The sequence below is a fragment of the Vigna radiata genome, unplaced genomic scaffold, assembly GCF_000741045.1.
Source record: "Vigna radiata var. radiata cultivar VC1973A unplaced genomic scaffold, Vradiata_ver6 scaffold_332, whole genome shotgun sequence".
Classification (NCBI taxonomy): domain Eukaryota; kingdom Viridiplantae; phylum Streptophyta; class Magnoliopsida; order Fabales; family Fabaceae; genus Vigna; species Vigna radiata.
This window is the reverse complement of record NW_014541824.1, coordinates 288376-310152: the sequence shown is the minus strand read 5'-3', so window position 1 is coordinate 310152 and position 21777 is coordinate 288376. Positions and strand designations below refer to the sequence as shown.

The following is a 21777-nucleotide window of genomic DNA, read 5'->3' as shown; positions in this document are numbered from 1 at the left end:
ATTGAAATTATTTTTATTTACATAATAAATAATTATTTATAAATAATTAATAATTAAATTTTATAAAAAATATATCGTAAAAATAATTTTTTTTTCAAAGTAATCCTAAATTACAATACACCTAAGTTATATCTAGAAAATATTATTTTCTTAATATATCACAAAGAAAGTAGAGAAATTACTTCTTTACGGGGTGCATCAAATCTATTTTTAAACTACAAATTACACTACAGGACATAACATCTATGAGAATACTACAAAAGATAACATTTCACTACTCCTGAAAGACCATGGTCACTACAGAATATAACATTTCACTACTCCTGAAAGCCTATGGTCAGAACATAAGATTTCACTCCAAAAAAAGATGGTTCATGTATTGATTTCCAAAGCTTTCAAATTTATCAAGATTTATTTTGATCTTCAAACTTAAATCATAATCTATAAGTTCAAAGTATAATATACATCAAATCATCATGCATAATACATCCAAATATATATATTAATGAAATCATGCATAGTACATTCGAAAGAAATCCATAACACTAAACAAAAAACTGAAACGCTGCAACACGGGTCACGCCGCAACAGGAAACGCCGCATCTCGGACATGCGGCACTCCTTAACCGCAGCTCCGAAATGCGGCCTGCCTTAATCGCAGCTCGAAGTGCGGTTAAGCGCAGACGCAACTCCTAAATGCGGCAGGGTTTTTTACTAACCTTTTTGACGTTTTCTTCTTCTTCCTTCTTCCTGCACCGTTCTTCTTTCTTGCTGCTTCTTGCTCCCACAAGCAGCCACCACTCAGATCACTCAACTTAATAGTATGAAAGAAGTTTGGGAATACAACGACAACAAAAACTCAATCTAACTCAATGCTTCTGGTTAGTATAAAACCAAGATGAAGAAGGAGGTGCATGGATTAGGGTTTGTAGGGTTTATAACACAAAATACGATGGTTGTTGGTAGTTGGGAGATATTAGGCATTAAGAAATCATTAATACAATCATTAATTACATTTGACTTTTATTAAAACAGGGATAAAATAGTAATTTAGGAGGTGCAGGGAGAAGGGAGGGAGGTGCAAGGAGAAGCACTCTTATAAAAAGGAAAAATGATACCTTTTTGCTCATTCTACCTACGAAATTGAGACTATTGATGGATACCGGTATCTTTTAGTGATTTTTACTGACAAATTTCTTTAGTTGATAGTTTGTCGAATAGCACGATTTATCAATGGATATATGTTATCACTATAATATATATTTTTGTTGTAATAAATAATGCAAATTATTATTCCAAAATAAATGAGATGGGTAGAAACATTCTTTAACTTAATTTGGGTTTTTAACGTCACTTACACGATAGACGTCTATAAGGGTGATGTCTATGGAACGTCGGAAATACTCTTAACCGACGTCAATATAAACGTCAGTTAACGATATACACCGACGTCCATATAGACGTTTACTTATTTCCACATCCAAGTTTAATTTCTCTATATAGACATCCATCTGTGCATAAAACCGACGTTTACATGAATATATAAAGGTTTAAAATGACACTAACCAACGTCTATGTTCCTTATAGACGTCGGATCTGACACTAACCGACGTCTAACAAAGGCATTATGTTTTAGTACAGTTTTGATCTAGACTTTCGGTAGCATGGTGCAACACTCTCCTATCGCTAGTTTCCCCACAAAAAAAGCTTGCGTCTTTTGAATCTTCTATGACATTTCAACCCAAAATCGAACCTTGGTCCATGACTACTTCCCATTATTCAACCGCAAAAGAAAAAAAATTACGGTGACACGAGAACTAGACAAGGACCCAAGTTCTACTTTGGGTCGAGAAGCCATAGAAAACTCAAAAGATCACCACTCTTCTTGTGAGGAAACCAGCAAAGGGAGAATGTTGTACTATGTTACCCAAAGAGAGGATCAAAACTGCACTAAAACACAACACAAAGAAATCAAATTTTAATCAGTTCAACCACAAGATAATAGATGAAAGACTAAATAAAGTTTAAATTGTAAGCATAAAAAAAAACCATGCACCTAGGAAGCAAGAGAGAAAAAGGAGAGGAGGAAGATGAGAAACAACAATAGAATGCCGAAAAGAGAGAAAAAGAAGAGGTGTGGCAAGAGAAAAAAGAGAAAAGGAAGACGACCGATATCAGAAACTGAATGTCGCGAAGAGTTGCAGTGTATTTAAAATGGAATTGGGCGTCAGTTATTCTCCAGAAACCGACGTCTATAGACGTCGATTTTCGTACTAATGTGACGTCCAAGTGAACATTTAAAAATGACTTTTTGAATACCTATTAGAAGTCGGTTTCTGTAAGGGAGAACCGACGTCTAGGAAGCTGAACCGATTAACGTTTGATATCCTGTCAAAGATGTTCATGACTGTTGGTATGAGCCACCGACATCTATAATAACATACACGTCGGGGCCCTAAATAGCCGACGTCTCAGGCCCTCGAGTTTTGTAAACATAATCATTACAGGTATTATAGACGTCGCGTAGCCCGAAACGCCGACGTCAAAATTGAAGATTTTTTTGTCTTTCCCGCCTTCCAGACATGCCTTAGACGTCGGATTTGGACTACGTGACGTCTAAGCGCTTGAGAATTAGGTGAAAAACATTAAATGCAGCCCAGTAGACGTCGGGGTGCTGCAGTGCTGACGTCTTGAAATTAATAGACGTCTGTTTTTGGATAAAACCGACGTCTAATTTATCAGGCTATTTACGATAATGCCACCGTCTGCTCCTATACATCGAATTACACACAAACTGACGTCTTATGGGTGACGTTAAACAACATTTTTGCACTAGTGAAATATTATATTATATTTTAGGTTAACTTTTTTCAAACCATGTTAATGTCAATGTCACATAACATTATATTAAATTCAATCGAGCCAATTTTTTTTAAATGGAACAATAATGTTTATATGAAAACTAAGACTAAATTAATAATTAAGTTCAATTACAATCTGTATATACATCTTAAAATAATTTTTTAAAATTTATACATGAAATCATTCTACCTAAATATTAAAATTAACTTTATTTTTTAATTTTAATTTAAAATAAATACTTATTTTAAACTTTCAATTTTTTAAATGAGAAAATTTTAAACGTAAAATCACACTTATTTTTTAAAATTTTAATATTTGAAACTATTTTTAAAGATGAACATTTCTTGTAGCTTATTTATAAAATTAATGTGAAAATCATGTTTACATTTTGTAACTCAAATTTTATTATATATTTTAACTTATAAATTATACATGACACACAAAACAAAAACTTGATATGTGATAAAAAAAAATCAAAAGAAATTAAAACAAAATGTTGAAAATAACACGAATTAGCACATACCATATAAAAAACGACATTAACAAAAATGACCTAAGAGTAGCTTTATAAAAAAGTAGATCTTAATTTAAAAAATTAACAAATAAATAAAATTAAACAATTAAAATGAAATTTACGACCAAAAGAAGATTTTAGTTTATAATTTATTGTAAAATTTCATTTATCTAGTGCAAAACATTTTAGTGTAAAACTTAATTTGTTATTTACAATTTGTTAGAAATAATATTTTACACAATTTGTAAATATTTGAAGAACAAAACAATTTATGATTCATTCTAGAAATAAAACATGTTTTTTTAATAACAGTAGGAAATGAAATAACCTTATATATGTAATTTTATATGTCTTTAATTTTATTTATTTTTATATTCAAAGTAGTATCATGATCATTAACCATCACCAACGCCGTTGACTAACGACACACGAAAAAAATAATCTGATATAGATATATTTATTTTTAGATAATGATATTTAGACAACATTTTTTTTTATAACATTTGAATATTGATTACGTGTTAAGCTGTGATTGGTTGAAAATTACTCCACAATCAATAATAATAATCATAAACATTATTGTGGAGTAATTTTCGACCAATCACAAATTGACACGTAGTCAATATTGTCGAAAAAATGTTGTCTAAATATCATTATCCTATTTATCTTTATAAGAAAAACTCAACTTAAATTAGTTAAATATTTAAAAAAATTATGCTTTTGAGACTATTCAAAATTAAAAAAAAATTGTTTTATCGTAAATATTTTAAATGACAATTGTCAATGATAATTACAGTAGTATAAACGATATTAATGTTACTTAATGTCAAATGTAAGTAGAAATTAATGTAAATATGAATGATAACACTAATAAATGATATAAACTTTTAATTTCACATTTTTATATAATTGTATTTTGATGCGGTATTCTGAATATAAATGTTTTTATTTAAAAAAAAAAACTTTTTTTTAAGAAACTTTAAATATAATGTATATATTAAGTTAATATTTATGCTTAATATTTTAACTATAACACTAATTAATAGTGTTATTATACTAATATTACATTTAAATTTTAGTTTCAATTTTCATATTACAGAAATAGATTTAAAAAACATGCGAACTTATGAACGAGCTAAGTAGGTTTCACTAAAAAGAAATAACCTTTAATTAATTGAGTCTAGTAGAGTAAGTGTTCTTGAACCCTTTATCTTAAAAGAAAATATTTTTAACAATTTTTTTTTTAACAATAATCTATTGTAGAAAAGTTATTAAAAAAAAAATTATTAAGGTGTCTGTCTTAAATATTAACAATTGTGCCTATATCTTTAATGTTATCATTCTGTCTTATTTTTATTTATTTTAACTTTTTCTTTTAAGAAACTACCAATAAAATATTTGTCTTATAAGTTTCGATCTAATTTCAAGAAATAATATAAATCAAACCAGTTAAAACTGCACAACTTTTTTTCTCTTTTTCTCTGACTTTTGACATTTTTTCATAACTGGTCAAAATAAACTGGCTCGATTCAACACTGTTGGTAGAATATTATTATAATAAAACCGGAAATTTTTTTATACTATTTAAGAAAAACCCAATAATTCAAACACATTTCGAAAGCCAGAATTAAAGAAAATTTTAAAACATATATTCTTATATTTGTTTTAGATAAGAACATTTTTCTCATAAATGAACACAGAAAATACGCGTTTTAATGTTTAAATTTAGAAAAAAAATTACAGTTATATTTTTCGTTTACGAAGGTTGTAATCATATTAAAAATTATTTCTATATAATTTATCTCATAAGTTTTTTAATTAAACGCATTTGAGAAGTAAATAAAGTTAAATTTTTTTTATAAAAATAATTAAAATAAAAAATTTTTTAGGTTGAAAGACTAAATTATATATTGAGAAACTAAAATAACTTTTTTTAGACAATAATAATTATAAACATGACAATCAACATATAAATATAAATAATGTTTAAATATTATAAAAAATATTGTTTTAGTATCATTATCTATATTATTATTTTGATATATGCAAATCTATAAAAAGAAAAAAAGAAAATTTAAGTAAGATACAGTATATGGTGGTTTTGATCAACGAGATACAACTATTTTCAATTTCTCACGCGTTTTTATATGTTGTTTGAAGCGGTGATTTATGACTGCGTATTAAGTAGTTGTTTAATTTGTTTGGAAATTTTTAAACACGGTATTACTATTTATAATTATCAATTATAATAATTATTAATGGTTTGAATGTGTACTTAGCATTTGGCAGAAAACAGTGAGATTTGGCTAATCCTCAAATTATCGTAGGTACTTAACAAGGAAATACAAACAAAACGGTCTTTTCACTAATTTTTTTTTTCGTTATTCGAGCAAACGACGATGCACGCTCGGAGGAGGTTCTCCTCAACCTGAACATCAGCCTCCACTAACTCCATTACTCCATCACTCCACCACTCTCTCTCTCTCTCTCTCTCTCTCTCTCTCTCTCTCTCTCATCGCAACTCAAACCCTTTCCGTTTCGATCAATCAATCCATTCACCATCGTCTTCGATCCTGCTTCCATTCCTCTCTCGATTCAACTGCTTACATTTCGGTATGATTGCGATTCATGATTCCGTAGTATTTTTTATTTTCATTTTTTTAACGCATTCTATCATCAGCGTATTTTTCTGACCGTCGACTATTGCTCGTTCAATCTCTGCTAAAGAAGGAATATTCTGTAGTAGTCACTTGCATCGTTCGGCGGTCGAATTTTGAAATCGAAATGGAAATGATAATAACAACAACGATAGAAATGTAACCTTGAAGGTTTCGTTCGGCATGCAATTAGGGGTTTATTATGTGTGTAGTTAGTTATTGACATTACTGTGATTGGTGATTGCAGTGGAAGGTGAGCGAGGGTGATGTATTGTTGTGACGAAGAGAAGCAATGGAATTGTGGAAAAGCTGGGGCTATCAATTTCCGAAAACTGAGTTCCATTGTGCGCGACATTGGGGATCCTTGCCTTTCTCACTTGCCCGTAAAGGTTGTTGTAACTGTAAGACTGCAACTCTACCGCGTTTAATTAACTGCGTTGCTTATGCTCAAGTTCGATCGTTCATTATCCCATCATCATACTCAGTGCGCTGCTCTTTATTTTTATTTTTTTTTATCTTAGACCAGTGGTAGGCAGTATTTTGTTATTTGTTGAACAATTTTTTATGTTTCTTTCTCAACATTGTTTATATTGTCAAGGATTGGTATCGGGGCTCTTTTGAATGTTTTCCTTTGTGTAGAATGGGCCTAGGATGATCAGTCCAAAGCATCTTCTGTAATTTGATGCTAGTTTATCTATTGACAATGCCCTCGAACTTCAGGGTTGATTGCACGTTAGACGGTTTTTTTTTTAGCGGAATACATGTTTTGATTTGAGAACGCTCAGACTCCCTCTTTGGAATTATATATGTATATATACGTGTGTGTATGTATTATGCAAGCATGTATGTATTATAGCAAATTCCTCTCTGTTTGTCATTTGAACACTTGGGCACCTATAGAGATCTTGTTGCTTATTGTAGATATATAATCTTGTTATAAGGTGACCTTTTTTAACGATTGTACTAATCTTCATGGAGCAGGTAAAGAGAATGCTTAAGCCAGACAAATGGCAAGCAATGTCAGATAGTGAAGGAAAGGTGTCTGGTTTCCGGAAAGCTCTAAAATTGATTGTGCTGGGGGTATGTTGACATTATGCCGTAATTCTTTTTCTTCTTTTATTTGCCTGCACCATCATCTTTGTCATTCCCTGTTCTCCATATCATCTTCTTGCAGTTTAGGATGATGCATGTTCATGAATTTGGTGCACCCATTCATGCTTTTTAAAACAAAAATTATTGTAGATAGAGTAATATGTAGTTATATTTTTTAGTGTCCTTAAGGTCATGGATGCTTTTAGGTCGAGGGTGTTCTTTGTTGGTGGTTGTCATTGACCTGCTTTTCTTGAATTTTAATTTCAATTCCAGAGGTGCAAACTGCCAATTTTACATAAAAGATTAATTTCATTAGCGTGCAAACTTAAGAGAGTTGGGATAAATTTTGGGCATGGCATGGGGCAGAGTAATTTTTTTTTTATCGAATCCATATTCTTGGGCATATAGCCTCAACTTAAGGGAGGATTTATTTGTCTATTACTTTTACGAAAACATGAATGTTGCTCACAACTCAAAGGTGGATCTCCGTTTTTTTTTTTTTTTTTGTAATNAAATCATGAGGTTTCATGATGCCACTACCTGTTAATTTATTAAATGTGAAAGTCACTTTGGTATATATAATTACTGGAAAAATAAGCCGTAGGCAGTTTGTCTTTATTGTTTTGTAAACGTGATAAAAGAAAAATGGATTTTCCTTAACTTTTTACCTTCAAATTTCTAATGAGCTGGACAGTTTGAACCTAGTCCACATTCACTGTGCTGAATTTAATGTTTTCTATTGTCAACATAGAGTTAGTTCTATCACTAAAATTTTTGTTTTCACCATGGCATTATAGGGAAGTCTCTTGTTCCCTTTGATACTGAATTTATGAACATCGTAAAACTGATATTCACACAACCATAACACCTTCGTTCATCATAGGCATTAGTTTTGCTTTTGAGATCCTATTGAGCCATTCTACAGCTTTCAGATGATCTGAGCATGATGACAGAACCCTGTCTGCTTTAACTTATATGCTGAAAGCCTAACAAAATGCATTCTGTTCATCATTTTCTCAAAACAAATATACAATGACTTTTATTTATTTTTCCCATTACTATATATTGTACTACGGTCTCTTGCACATGTACTATTTAACAAATAGTTTATCAGTAATCCACCATTTCATTAAAATAGAAAGAAAGATCTCCCTTAAGTCATGGCCTAGTGGCACAACTTCAATAAATCCTATGCCATGCCCTCAACTGAGTCTATTCATTTTACTTCATACTAGGAATTAATCTCTAATTATACCAAATTGGTGATATGCAAATTAGTTTGCATGGGATAACAAGTTGTTTTTCTTCTGAAGTTCTTCCACATGTATGTGTTTTTATTCACCAATCACATCATAAAAAGCTTGAAGTTGTTTTTCTGAGTCAACCAATCTGGTTACTTTCTTGCCATGTTCTGAATATATTTATTGTAGATTACTTTATGTTTACTTAAATTTGTAATGTAATTTATTTTTTCATCAATATGAATGTATAAATCTGTACTCTAGAAGGATCAAACATTTGGTTTCAAATATCTAAAATTTATGCTAATTAGTGAATTGTTTGTCTTCCTGATTTGTTACACTTTTTTACACATTTTTTTAGGGTGTAGATCCATCGATAAGACCTGAAGTTTGGGAGTTTTTACTAGGTTGTTATACGCTGAGCAGCACTGCTGAATATCGGAGAAGGTTGAGAGCAGCTAGGAGGTGTGGATTCTTCCATTTCCTTTTACTTTTTTCCTCCCATTTTGGGATCTTGTATGATATTTTTCACATAATTAATATTGAATTTATGATCTTTAGCCAGGAGTATCACGACATAGAACTTGCTAAATTCAATCTTTCTATCATGGATGATTGTAACCATATGGTAATGCATGCATAGCTACCTTCCTTTGGCATCTGGTTACTATTTGTGTAACTGTGTCAATGTTTGGAAGTTCATTTGTAAAATGACTTTGGCATCCAATGGCCATATGGTTTGTTTCAACTAGGGTAGCATCTTTCTTGTATTCTTAGTATGCAATTATTATTTATGGACTTCCAGAAGAATCTGTCCTTGCAGGGAGCATTATAGGAATCTGATTAAGCAGTGCCAAGCAATGCATTCAAGTGTAGGAACTGGTTCATTGGCATATGTTGTTGGATCCAAAGTGATGGATGTGCGGACTTTTTCCAAAGATGGCCGGAAATTACAGGATAATATAGAAGAATCTACTTGTTATGATAATAATGTAGAAGTAGGAAAATGTTATGATAGGAGCAATATCTCTACAGAGGAAGCAAAAGCAAGCCATTGTAAAAGCTCAAATAATGGGATCGAACTAGTTAGTTTGAGAATAAGCACTGATAACGTAGCGTGTGATTCTTCTGGTCAACAAAATTCCACTTACCTAAAGTCAGGGAGAGAAGATGAGGAATTGGATTATGTAAGTGCCAATAGTTTTGATTTTCCTCATTTATCTGTCACTAATATGTCTGAAAATAGTGATAAAGATCAGTCAGGCATAGAGCTCAGGGATAGGCTTCCTGTGCCAGAACAATCAATATTTGAAGATGACAGTATGCATAGCTTTCGAATTAATAACAATGTAGATTTAGTTATTGAATCAAATGGCAAACAACCTCTTTCTACCTTACATCCCATGGACTCTGAAATTGGAATTGCTTCACCTGATGAGGAAGAACCGGAACTTCTGTCTAAGAATCAAGTTTATCAAGCACAGATGGTAAATCAACTAAAAATATCAGATGTACCTCAGCCAATAATGATAAGATCCTCCATTTCTCAAGCTTGGCCTGTCAGTGAAGAGAGAGTATCAGAATGGCTTTGGACCTTGCATAGGATAGGTACCTAAGTTGTATAGTGTGTTTCCCTCTCCCCCCTTGTTAAACAAGGAGAGGGTTTATCTTCTCTTTTTGGTGACAGCATATATTTTGACCTGATCTTCTTTCTAACTCCTTTTCAGTTGTTGATGTTGTGAGGACCGATAGTCATCTTGAATTCTACGAGGACACGAGAAATTTAGCCAGAATGTCAGATATTCTTGCTGTCTATGCCTGGGTTGATCCTGCTACGGGGTATTGCCAAGGTTGTTTTTTCCTTGGTTTTTGTTGACTTCTTACCGATGATTCTGTTCTATTTTGTTCTATCAAGAGTTCTGTCACACTGACTCTGGATGCCAACACTTATCTTTTCACTGAATATTGGATTTTAGGTATGAGCGATTTGCTGTCTCCCTTTGTTGTAATCTTTGAGGATAATGCAGATGCATTTTGGTGTTTTGAGATGCTTTTAAGGAGAATGGTATTCACAAATCTTGCTAAATTTCAACTATATAAGTTAGTTTGCGGTGACTGACATGTTTTGTTTCACATATTACCAGCGAGAAAATTTTCAAATGGAAGGCCCAACAAGAGTCTTGAAGCAGTTGCGAGCATTATGGCATATTCTTGAACTGTTAGACAAAGAAATGTTTGCCCACCTTTCAAAAATTGGTGCTGAAAGCCTTCATTTTGCATTTCGTATGTTGCTAGTTCTTTTTCGAAGAGAGTTGTCTTTCAATGAGGCTCTTTCAATGTGGGAGGTTTGTGATTAATTCTCCCCCTATCTTCAAAAGAGAACCAATTAATTCAATAGCTACTTTTCGGGGAACTACTTTTTTACTTTCCTGCTTCTACTTCAGCAGAAACTCTAGAGATTATTGGATTACTGGAAAACATTGAAATGATTTTTAATATAAAACATAACACTCTTTCATTATATGCTTATAGTTGTGCCATTTTTGGAGAATTTGTCAAAAATAATTAAATAAGAGGAAATAGACTTTGCATTGACAATGTAAAATAGTTTTTCATGGTCATCCAATTCTAAATCATCATGTATGGTAAATTTGTTAGCTTTTGCATTACCTTTTTTTTTTGGTTGACAGTGTGAGGCTGTGTTACATTGTTAGTGTATAAATTTTAAAATAAATATATAATTACAACTCAAGGGTTGGATTCAGTGAAATCATAGCGTTTATAGAGTTATTGATAGTATAGCAGTTTCTGTAACTTGTAACAATGTAATTTGATTTGTTCTCTCATGTATTCAGGCTGTTATTGTGAAAAAAGAGAACTATAAAATTGTTAGATCCTATTGAAAGTTCAAAACTAATAGATAAATGAAATTACTTTTTTTAAGCGGTCATGTGCTCAGTAACTCACTTTTAATCTTGTCTCTTCATGTATGATTGTATCACTCAAATTTATAGTTCCCGTTTTCCATGATAACCAAGAGTTCTTGATACATCCTTTCTCTGTGTGTGTATTTGTAAGAATGTTTCCTATTTTGTGCCATTTTCTAATGAGCCCTTTTCATATGCATCAATGATTTAGCCCATCAATACATGATCTGAATATTCTCGTTTAGTGCAGATGATGTGGGCAGCTGACTTTGATGAATCCTTGGCTTATGACTTAGAAGAGAATTGCCTGGAAGCATTGGAATTACATCTTCCTGGACACTCGAGCAATGATCTGAGAGAAGTAATTGCAGACAGCGGTGGTGCTAGTGTGAAGGGTGGTAGGTCACAGTCAAATCATAATGAAAATGACAACACAAAAGCTATCCCACATTCAAGTCATGAAAGAACTTGTACCTCTGGATACAGCATCAAATTGAAGTCGTTCTCATCCCATTCCTTTTGTGGATTGGCAAAGAATATCTGGCAAAAAAATGATCGAGCTCAAATGAACAGTATTTCCTCTTCAATGAAAGAAAATAATGAGTTGGCCATATTCTGCGTTGCAGCAATACTGGTTTTAAACCGCCAGAAGATCCTTCGAGAAACTCACTCCTTTGATGATATAATAAAGGCAGGTGCTTCAGTCTTTTGTTTTTTTTATTCAACATTTAATTACTGTTTCAAAAGCTATAACTATTTTACCATTCTTACTTTGTCTTCTATTTTATGTTTATAATGTTTGGTTTTGGGTACTTTTATTTGGATTATGGTTTTTGAAAATGTAAAATTGAAATTGCACAGACTTCTATTTCTGGAAGCTTGTATTCTTCCATGGACTTTGTACCTTCATGACATTTTCAAGCTAACTTGGTGAATAATTGCATATCAGTGTTATCATTTAATGATGTCTGTTTTACTCTGTTGAGGAAGGTTAAAGGAGCTTGTTGTACCTATTTGTTGACTCTTTTCTTGAATCAACTTATACCTGGTTCTGGTATTACTATATATTACTAAAACCACCCCATTCTCAATATATTTGTAGGCTTAAAGAGCCTTTTAGTTCCCATGAATAAAGGTTGTTTTGTTTTAATTTTCTCTTTTTTTTTTCCTGGTCGGCCCTTGTCTTTAAGTGATGTTGTGGTTAACATAGATTAGAACACGGGCCTGACGATTAGGGGCTAAAATGAAATATAACTTTTTATAGGCACCCAAGCATGACAAAATTTAAGAGGGCAAAAAAAAAAACTTATATTATAGTGACCAAAGAGTTATTTTTTTCATTTCTTTTATCATTTCAGCATGGTTTTTTTAGGTTATTTTATTCTATCCAATTTTGTGTTCTTTTGTGATTTTCCATAATCATTTCTTGAAATTTGAAACAAATTTCTTTAAGTTCTTAATGAAATCTGTTTTTAACTGTGTTTTCTTCCTCAACCAATTTCTTTCCTTTTTTTTTAATTAGATCTGCGTCAAGTTCGAACTTAGTTTTCCTTCCTTGGGTGGTTGATTAAATTCATATATACAAATTGAATCATTGTTGTGCGTTCTCTAACTTTATATACCAAATTTATATTTCGTAGATCTTCAATGACAAGATGTTAAAGATCAATGTGAAAAGATGCATAACAACTGCAATCAAACTCCAAAAGAAATATTTTAACAAGGTAAATCCTAAATTAGTTATGTTCCTCTGTGCAACTCATAATAGAAGGTATTAACTGTTTTTGCTAACTTTGTATTATTTTTTATTTGGTGAGTGCTTAATCATTGTTTTAGTTTGTCGGAGATTCTATATTGTTTAGTGATATATGACCAAAATAATGTTTTTAACTAGAAGATATGTCTCGTCTCATCAGCTTATTTTTGGATTTGAGTCAGGCACTAGTCCAAATTGTAAGGACGGTATTAGTGTGCATCCTAGTAGTTGTTAGGTCTAAGTTCATCAGTTATGGAACCATCTGTGTATGTTCAGTTTTGTGAATTTCACACTTGTAATGTTCAATCCATAGTGTGAAGAGTGAGTTAGGGATCTTACATTTATTAGTAATATGGAGAAAATAGTATATATATATATATATATATATCAGTTTTGTGAATTTCACACTTGTAATATACAATCCATAGTGTGAGGTGTGAGTTGGGGATCTTACATTGATTAGTATACGTAGAAAATAGTACATATAAGTGGTGGATAACTATCGTCTCCTGCATTAGCCTTTTGGGTTGAGTTAGTCCTAAGCCTGAATTCAAAGATAATCTTTTATGGATAAAAAAGTTTGGAAATATTGCTAGTCTAGTTCATTTCATTTTGATGCGCTTTGGATTCCTGCTTTATTTGCTACAAGATGCATAAAGGAATACTTAACAAATGTATTTATCCCATATATGTTTCTAATATTTTGTTTTTGAAATTAAAATCTCATCTCTCGATAGGTAATCAAGAAAATGAATTATGGTGAAGAGAAAGTGGACTAAGGTAATATCGCCAATATACTTGGGACAGAAGCTCTGAATGACAAAAACTATCTCACGTGTATGGCACTGCGTTTCCAAATGGGAGTATGGTGTTAAAACTTTAGTCATTGCTTAACCACTTTGGATGGAAGACTTTGCAGCTTGAAGTGGTTTTGCTTCTGGAGGTTCATTCGATTATCTTCATTACACTCTTTAATGAGGTAATATCAATTTGTTCTGCATCACATTTTATTAGTTTGATTGACTATTGAAAGTTTCTATTTTGATTCATGGACGGTCTTTACCAAGGCCTTTCTATAGAGTGCTGCACTCAAAGTTCTCTTCCCTTGGAAATTTGATGCAAGGAATATTAATGACCAAAACATATTTTGTCTGGCAACAGCGAATACTTAGGGTGTAACTATTGCGGAATGAACAAAAGGAGAAATTAATTGTCACAATTTTCATCAAAAGCCACAAATATGTAGGGAATCAAATATAGGAGCAATGATCTATTTTATTTTTGCATGTGTATGCTGGTGTATCTTGCGTTGTTGCTTCTATTTCTATAAAATTTATCCCTGTTAAACTAAGACTGAACAATGTAGAAGGTGTTGTTGCTTTTGTTGTTTCTGCCATATGGAGAAAATTGTGCACAACTACATCCCTGTCAAGGGGGTTTTAGGACTTAATTTACTTATGCCATATCTTGTAACTGATTCCTTTTTTTTTTCTACGCACTTGTGTGCTTTTGTTGTTTGTAAATAATGTTATATATAATTGACCACGCATGCAATATGTCGGTTGGGGATGCACGGACTTCATTTCATTAGCACTGTCAGTAATGGTTTCAGATAATTGATTACTCGAATTTTCAATAGAAAATTGATTTAGTGAAGTCATTTTTAAGGTGCTGCAATTGATTATAAAATTGATCAAAGTAGATTACATGCAGCATACATGCATACTTTTTTTCTTAGTATTCCTATTTAGCTTTTCTTGTCTATTTGGAGTTTGTTCCGTCAGTAATGCATTTGATTTTCCTTGTATTAATATATTCTCTATACTTTCCTCCTCTTGAAGCCACTGGAAAGAGCGAAAGGGAACTTTTCATCACTCTGGATGCTCCCAGGTTAATCAATTTATATCATGGATAAGTGCACAGGTTATGCAGACAAATTATTTCTTTGAATTTTTGGTTCGAGTCATTCTGGAGAAAATTGTACAGAAGGTTTTTTACTACCCAGAGAATTTGGAATACGGAAAAAGCACACGCGTATACTAGAAAATAGAGGGTGGATGTCATAGGAAGGATTGTTGTAAGATATGGGAACATGTAGTCAATTTTTGTGGTTTTAATTAACAGAAAGGATTTATCTTTTATATATGCTGTACCAAGAAGATTGTTTTAGTGAATTGAATTGCTGAAACTCACAAGTTATAAAAGACAAAGAGGGTATTATTCATGTATTATTCTTTACCTTCAAAACACAAACAAATCTGTTTATACTGGGCATAACTTGGTCCACTCTAATCATCCAATTTCGCCTCCTACTTATTTGCATATCGGCAATTTATGCGTATTTCACCTTGGTTTCCTGTTAAAACCTTGAAATTCCCCATTTGGTACATTGCTGCGGCAAAATTTTTCCGAAAATCTTCGAATCCCGCGGCGAACTCCTCGGTTATCTGTTTAGTGTTACCACCATATAGTAATTGTTGATCAACTCCTAGGACAGCGTCGTTGGATAGGATCCTTCTGTAGTATGACTCTGTGAAGTTGTAATTTGATACAGACTCTGGGTTTAGGTATACCAGAGGATCTGGCTGTCCCTTCTTCCTTGGCGGGCAAAGTTTTCTAAGTGACTCTAGTAGAGTGGCACTCATGCTTGGATCGGGTTTGCCGGACCCGGTGTAGTTGTACAGGCGGTCAACAATGTAGCTACAATGTGTTCTCCCCAGTGTGTGTGCTCCTGTGTTGATTTGCAGCAAACACATTCATTCCAACCAAAAAATTAGAAACATTATAGTATGTAATTTCTAGTGGAATGTAGGTCTTCCTTACCTAGAAGTGTTGTCATGTGTACTTCATTCAAGTTCCTCGATCTGAAATACTCTAGAAGTTTCTGCAGCGAGATGGATGGCGATGGAAGGTCTACCGATGCAGCATCTGATGTACTGCTGTCCTTTCTTCCTGTTAAAACTGGGTAAGATGGTCCACCTGCCTGTTGACATCAGTCCTGAAATCGGTTACTTTTTCTACCGCTTAAATCTTAGCCCTTTCATAATAAAGTGGCAAGTGGAAAGTAGACGAGTATGCTTCTATATAGAAATGGGTGTCGAGAGAGTACCAGATGAACAGCATCTCTGGTGGCGAGGTGAAGTATATCAGCACAGGAGACTTTTCCAGGGCATCGTGATTCCAGAACATATTTGATCTTGTCAATGGCTACAAATCCTCCAAGCCCCCGGTTTTGTTCTGCTTTTTTCTCTGGATTTGGTCCTTCGTCAAGCAGAATGGACGCATCACATCCCTAGGCCACAAAATGTTATTTAAGGTATAGAGGGGAAAAAGAACGAAACATCCTTTCGTCTGAAAGGTTTGTAATACAAATCATGCATAACGTAACTGTCATGCTATGATTTAAACTCTAATCTGTTAAACTCCAACGACCTAAATGAACATAGTGATTTGATTATGTTGGACTTTTGACAACACTATCTTTGTATGCCTCCTGGTATATAAGCCAAGGTCGGGCTTTTTTTGTTATCCATGCGTAGATATAGTCAGTATTCTGCTTCTAAAGTAGCAGGCTTTCCTTTGTGTTGGAAAGTTGAGAAGTGAGTAGGAAAGAAAAATTACAAGCAGTATCAGGATAAACAAAGTTAAGAGTACATACAGTGACAAAACAGTCGGTGTAAACCAAACGAAGGAGCTTTGCCGTAATGCTTCTGTCACTATCCCAAAATAGTTTAACTTGGTGTCGGACGTACTCCTCCGCGTCGCGGCATGTATTGGTGATCTTGTAATAATGCCACTTCAAATTCGTCGGCGGAGGTCTCACCACTGCTGAGTCTGCCATCCCATAACATACGCTCGCCACTGCAAAAACTACGAGTGGAAAAGCCACACGCATACTTCTCTCCATTTTGAGTGACTACCACTTCCGGCTTAATCTTTCTCTTTGTATAACACTATGCTTATTTGTTTGCGGTACTGCCAGTAACGTATTCCCTCTTGCTGCTTATATAGCACACTGTCACGGTGGCATAACCGACCGCAACATCATAGTGGACTGTATAATAATTAAACAAAATTTTAGAATTCATAGAATAATGGGTTTCTAATTCGATCTACGCCCAAATTTGAAATCTAATAATCCAATCTTTGCGGCAGCGTGTGGCGGAAGAGTGAGACATGGAGCTGTTCACATGCACCAAGGCGTTTTCAACATCCTTCATTCCTTCCAACGCTATTTAATGCTCTGGCGTGGGTGGTAAGGAACGTGCTTTGCATGTGACCACGCCCACGATAATGGTTCTTTTGTTGATCCAATATTTCCTACATATCGATAAAACTGCGATGCGTAAAATTATGGATTCAAGATGCAGCATGTGCCATCTGAGTCTTATCTCATCGCAGTCAATGTGGATCGATCCTGTTCTACTATTTTTGTTATGGTGAAGCCACAAACATCTGCACTAAATAAATTCCCAGTGATCACTGCCACAAATCAATACTGTGCAATTTTTGGTATTACCCGCAGAGAAAAATTATCTATCATTCCTAGTCAAATGGAAACAAAGGGTATTTTATGAATAATAATAATGGGCTTGTTTTGTTCCTTCTTTAAACATACTTTACGATGCTTGCCTTAACGCAACTTGATTATAAAGCTTTTGACTGTTTAATATGGAAAACACTACCAGTTGGATCACAAATTGGGAGGTCGTAAAAGTAAACACGTTAACTTGTGAATTGGGCTATAATCCTCGAACAGGCAAAATAAGCGAAGTTGGAGCTTATTTTTGTCGGCTGGAAAAGAGAAGTGTTTTAGAAAGGAGCTTAATTGCGTTTCAGGAGGCGAAAGCAAGCTTAGTTAAAGAGGCTTTTAATGTATATGTCAAGTAAATACCACTTCACCCTAAACGTTTAACTGAGCATGCAACCATTCCTTTTTCTTGTGAATGTTCTCCAAACACCGTGTTATGACGATGATCAGTAATGTTAAAGCGACGTCGTGGCTTCCAATTTGCAACGCAAGAGGCCAAAGAAAACTCCACAAACACGTTTTCTTCAGTTTAAGTAATAAGTCTGCTTGAGTGAAGACCAAGTTAATTAGTTCCTAATAAAGCTTTATGATTTTGTTGTAAAGTTATTAATCTCCAAATCTCTTCTGTCTTTAGAGGACTTAGGTGTACAAAGAAATATTACACTGTGTTTCTGCTGAGTTGGGACGAGGATGATCGTCTCTGTGCTAACTCTGTGTTGAACGTTCTCCTTGCTCTGCTCCAACCAACCCATCTGTGTTCAAGTCAAAATTTTTTTTCTGTAGGTCTTTAGTAACTCAAGAGTTAGTCGAAGTAAGTTTACCTCGAAATTAAACTCCATTTATAGAGTTTATAAGAATTTGACCGATTAATTTTCTCTCTTAATGATCATTAATGTAAATCTTAACCGTTTGACCGTAGTCATTATGCAACATCCCGATAAATATAGCATAATACTATAAAAGGAAGTTAACATGTAATAATATGACACGACAGTTAATAAGCTTACAATAAGAGTTCTGAAAGAAAATTCTAAAATTTCGAGAACTGAAAGTTATATGAAGAGTGAAAAGTCTGATACAAAAAAAATGTGAACAAACCAAACGATTTGTGAACTACCACCAAGCTGAACGGTATTACAAAACTTATATAAACTGAACGGAGTTACAAAAAGAGAACTAATACTACTGACCAAACGGTTGTATACTAAACTTCGAGAGTCTCTTCTTCCAACGCTTCTTCCAATGAGCACTCGCCCCCTTATGCTCACATCCACAGGATGATCATTGCAACAGGAAATAAGACCGAACAAACAAACAAAGACAAGACAGAAGAGTAGGGTAAGTTTATATAATTTAATTAATCATAATCTTATACAAATTTATTTATCGTACAAAATATATACATTTCAAATGTATCCAAAACAAAGTATACATGCATTGACCAACCACTGACTTGACTCATCCGGATTGTACAAATTATGTAGTTACGACGTTTGTGCACCTGGGTGGACCCTAGTTGGGATGCTCTCAACAACTGTCACCCAAAAGTTAGTCCAGTGAAAATTACCTCGGTACACCAATACCCTGAGGCCAAAGGACCTCCTGTCATTCCCGCACGAGTTATTCTTCTCTACGTGAGTATGAGTAATCACGAAATATGAGGATAAACGCTAGCCAAGCTTTGATCACATTCATACTTTACTATTTCATAACCGTTAATTTCATAACCGTTAATGAGATATTCCTCCTTAGAATTCTCGTTCACATTCTTATTATTCAATTCATATCACTTTTCAATATCATCATATGACTTTGTTGTAAAGTTATTCATCTCCAAAACTCTTCTACCTTCATAGAACTTAGGTGTACAAAGAAATATTACACTGCAATAATTATATGCATTTAAAAAAGAAAATCCCTGCTTTTAATCTTTCACTAAGACTAATGGATTTTCGCCAATAATTTTATTGGATCAAAATAATACTTCCAAATATTATAATGTTTACTGTTCATATTCATGTAAAGTTACTAGAGTTTATTCTGAAAACACATTCAGTCATTATTTTTTTGGAAAAAAACACATAATTATAGTTAAATTTCATGTGTTGAATTATCAATTTAAATTTTCAAAAGAAAAATTTAAAGAAACCGCTAAGAAATTGAACAAAGTTAATTATAATTACGTGACTTTTCCCTAAAAAATATACTTAATCCATTCCCATTTATTTTCCACGTATTGTCAATAGCATCAACAAACTTCTCTTCCTATGCTTATTGTATCATCGTACACTTTATCCATTAACAAACAATATAAGAAAAAAAAATATATTTATTGAAACTATAGTGTCAATTAAAGATATTTAAAATATATAAATAGATGCAAATATTATCTTGCATAAACTCATGTCATTCCAAAGATATTAAAAGTTATGAATTAATGATGAAACTGGGAAGAGAATCGCTGTTAAGGTTTGTTTAAGATTGACAATTTTAATCTTGATTATGATATCTATTAACTACTGATCTATTCATAATTACACTTTAATTGTCATTTCACTCAAGCATGTAATTATTAAAAATAATAATTGAAGATGTGTCAAAATTAGAAAATAATCCTTAGATCATTTGATGATCATCATACAAGTAACATTAGAAACAAAAACATTCTCAGATATAATATTGTAACTCTTACATCAATCTCTCTAAGATAATGAATAAAAGACTCAAGATTATTTATGGTGTTTAATAATTAAATAAATAAATTATATATATATATATATATATATATATATATATATATATATATATATATATATAAGAAATTTTAACTAAAGGTAAACTGTGTTTTTAATTTTTAAATTATAATAGAAAATATTGTTTTTTTTTTCAAATTTTGATTAATTTTTTTTAAAATAAATTAGGGTTAAATATGTTTTTAGTCCCTATACTTTGGGACGATTTTGGTTTTAGTCCCTCTTTCAAACTATAGTACAATTTAGTCCTTCAACTTTAGAAAACTCTGGTTTTAATCCTTTTTACCAAATTTTTTTAACTTTATCTGCTGTTTCAAGCACGTTTCATTATAGTATTTGAATTGTTTACACTGTTTGACACATTTTTGCTTCGATGTTTAAACTAAAATATTGTATTTAATAGTTCATTTCAAATATTTAAATTAAATATTTATAATAACAAAGTCATACTTTTTAATATTATAAATTTTGTTTTATGTTTTTTTAATTCACTTTTTACTTTTTTTCAACTTAAAAATGTAGAGTTTTAAAAAAAAATAAACAATAGCAAACTAATTGTTGTTAGTTAAATCTCTAAAATATATATTAGATATATATTTATCAGAGAACTAACAATACATACTAAGCAAAAAATTAATTTAATGAAAATAATTGAAATAATTTGACCAATATAATAATGCACAATAAAAAAATATGTGTACATTAATTAAATGAATATAACAAAAATATTAGATCAGATATTTCATATATTAATTAAACGACTCTAAACATATACTAATTATACCAGTATAAAAATATATTAAACGAGTTTATAGATGTAATAATTAAACATGTTTAATAATATATATCTGGTATATTCCTCAATAAAAATTATCAAACAAGTATAAAAGTATATTAGATAAATTATTTTACACATTGATTAAAAGATCTAAGAATTATTATTAAACGAGTGTATTCATATATTAATTAAACAAATTTAACAAAAAATACTAAATAAGTTTGCTCATAAACTAATAAAGATTAACAATATACATTTCACAAATCTCTTTTTACATTAAGCAAACTTATTCAATAAATATTCCTACATACGTATTTATAGATGAAAAAAATAAAGTTATTAACTCTATTAGAAATAAAAATAAATAGTATATTATTTTATAATATTACACTATTACATTTAATAATTATCTGCAATGAAATATCTCTTCCAGAAAAACCTTTTCATAAACTTATCCACAAAACAAAAACTCGACTCTTTATTTAAGAAAGGATCGCGATACGTTGACAACCAATTTTTGACAACAATTTGCCAACGCCATATGTCAGCATTCTATTGGCTCACTTTAATTTATTTTTTAATTAAAAAACTGATGTGAAAAAGGTGACTTTATGTTATTCCGAAAACACCCTCAATCATTTTAATTAAACTTTCTCCTTCAAAGCA

General features: G+C 32.1%; 2 protein-coding genes across 8 annotated transcripts; one reads left to right on the top strand and one right to left on the bottom strand.

Annotated features, from left to right (window-relative positions):
* Positions 1–5742: 5742 nt before the first annotated feature.
* Positions 5743–15273, top strand: LOC106778477 (small G protein signaling modulator 1). Of its 7 annotated transcripts, none has more exons than XM_014666449.2 (12): positions 5743–5989; positions 6281–6422; positions 7015–7113; positions 8728–8831; positions 9190–9974; positions 10094–10216; positions 10343–10431; positions 10511–10711; positions 11544–11984; positions 12934–13017; positions 13787–14028; positions 14891–15273. In XM_014666449.2, the coding sequence occupies exons 2-11, from the start codon at positions 6300–6302 to the stop codon at positions 13826–13828; spliced, it is 2091 nt and encodes a 696-aa protein (XP_014521935.1). In that variant the 5' UTR covers positions 5743–5989; positions 6281–6299; the 3' UTR covers positions 13829–14028; positions 14891–15273. The 7 variants fall into 7 exon arrangements, with proteins under 7 accessions (XP_014521935.1, XP_014521933.1, XP_014521934.1 ...); XM_014666447.2 differs by having other exon boundaries at positions 9172–9974; XM_014666448.2 differs by having other exon boundaries at positions 6281–6434.
* On the bottom strand, positions 15249–17145 carry LOC106778478 (probable peroxidase 26). The gene is made up of 4 exons (XM_014666450.2): positions 16708–17145; positions 16159–16341; positions 15873–16032; positions 15249–15780 (listed from the first exon to the last, which is right to left on the bottom strand). Exons 1-4 carry the CDS (start codon positions 16954–16956, stop codon positions 15359–15361), a joined length of 1014 nt encoding a protein of 337 aa, XP_014521936.1. The 5' UTR covers positions 16957–17145; the 3' UTR covers positions 15249–15358.
* Between the last annotated feature and the right edge of the window lie 4632 nt (positions 17146–21777).

Bases quoted from the DNA above. Each gene is read 5' to 3' on its own strand.
- LOC106778477 (XM_014666446.2), top strand. From the start codon at position 6,300: ATGTATTGTTGTGACGAAGAGAAGCAATGGAATTGTGGAAAAGCTGGG. The intron at 8,832-9,171 runs GTGTGGATTCTT...ATGGACTTCCAG, and splicing joins AGGTTGAGAGCAGCTAGGAG to AAGAATCTGTCCTTGCAGGG. The intron at 10,217-10,342 runs GTTGTTTTTTCC...ATTGGATTTTAG, and splicing joins TGCTACGGGGTATTGCCAAG to GTATGAGCGATTTGCTGTCT.
- LOC106778478 (XM_014666450.2), bottom strand. From the start codon at position 16,956: ATGGAGAGAAGTATGCGTGTGGCTTTTCCACTCGTAGTTTTTGCAGTG. The intron at 16,342-16,707 runs GTATGTACTCTT...TTTGTGGCCTAG, and splicing joins ACACCGACTGTTTTGTCACT to GGATGTGATGCGTCCATTCT. The intron at 16,033-16,158 runs GTACTCTCTCGA...TGATGTCAACAG, and splicing joins CCAGAGATGCTGTTCATCTG to GCAGGTGGACCATCTTACCC.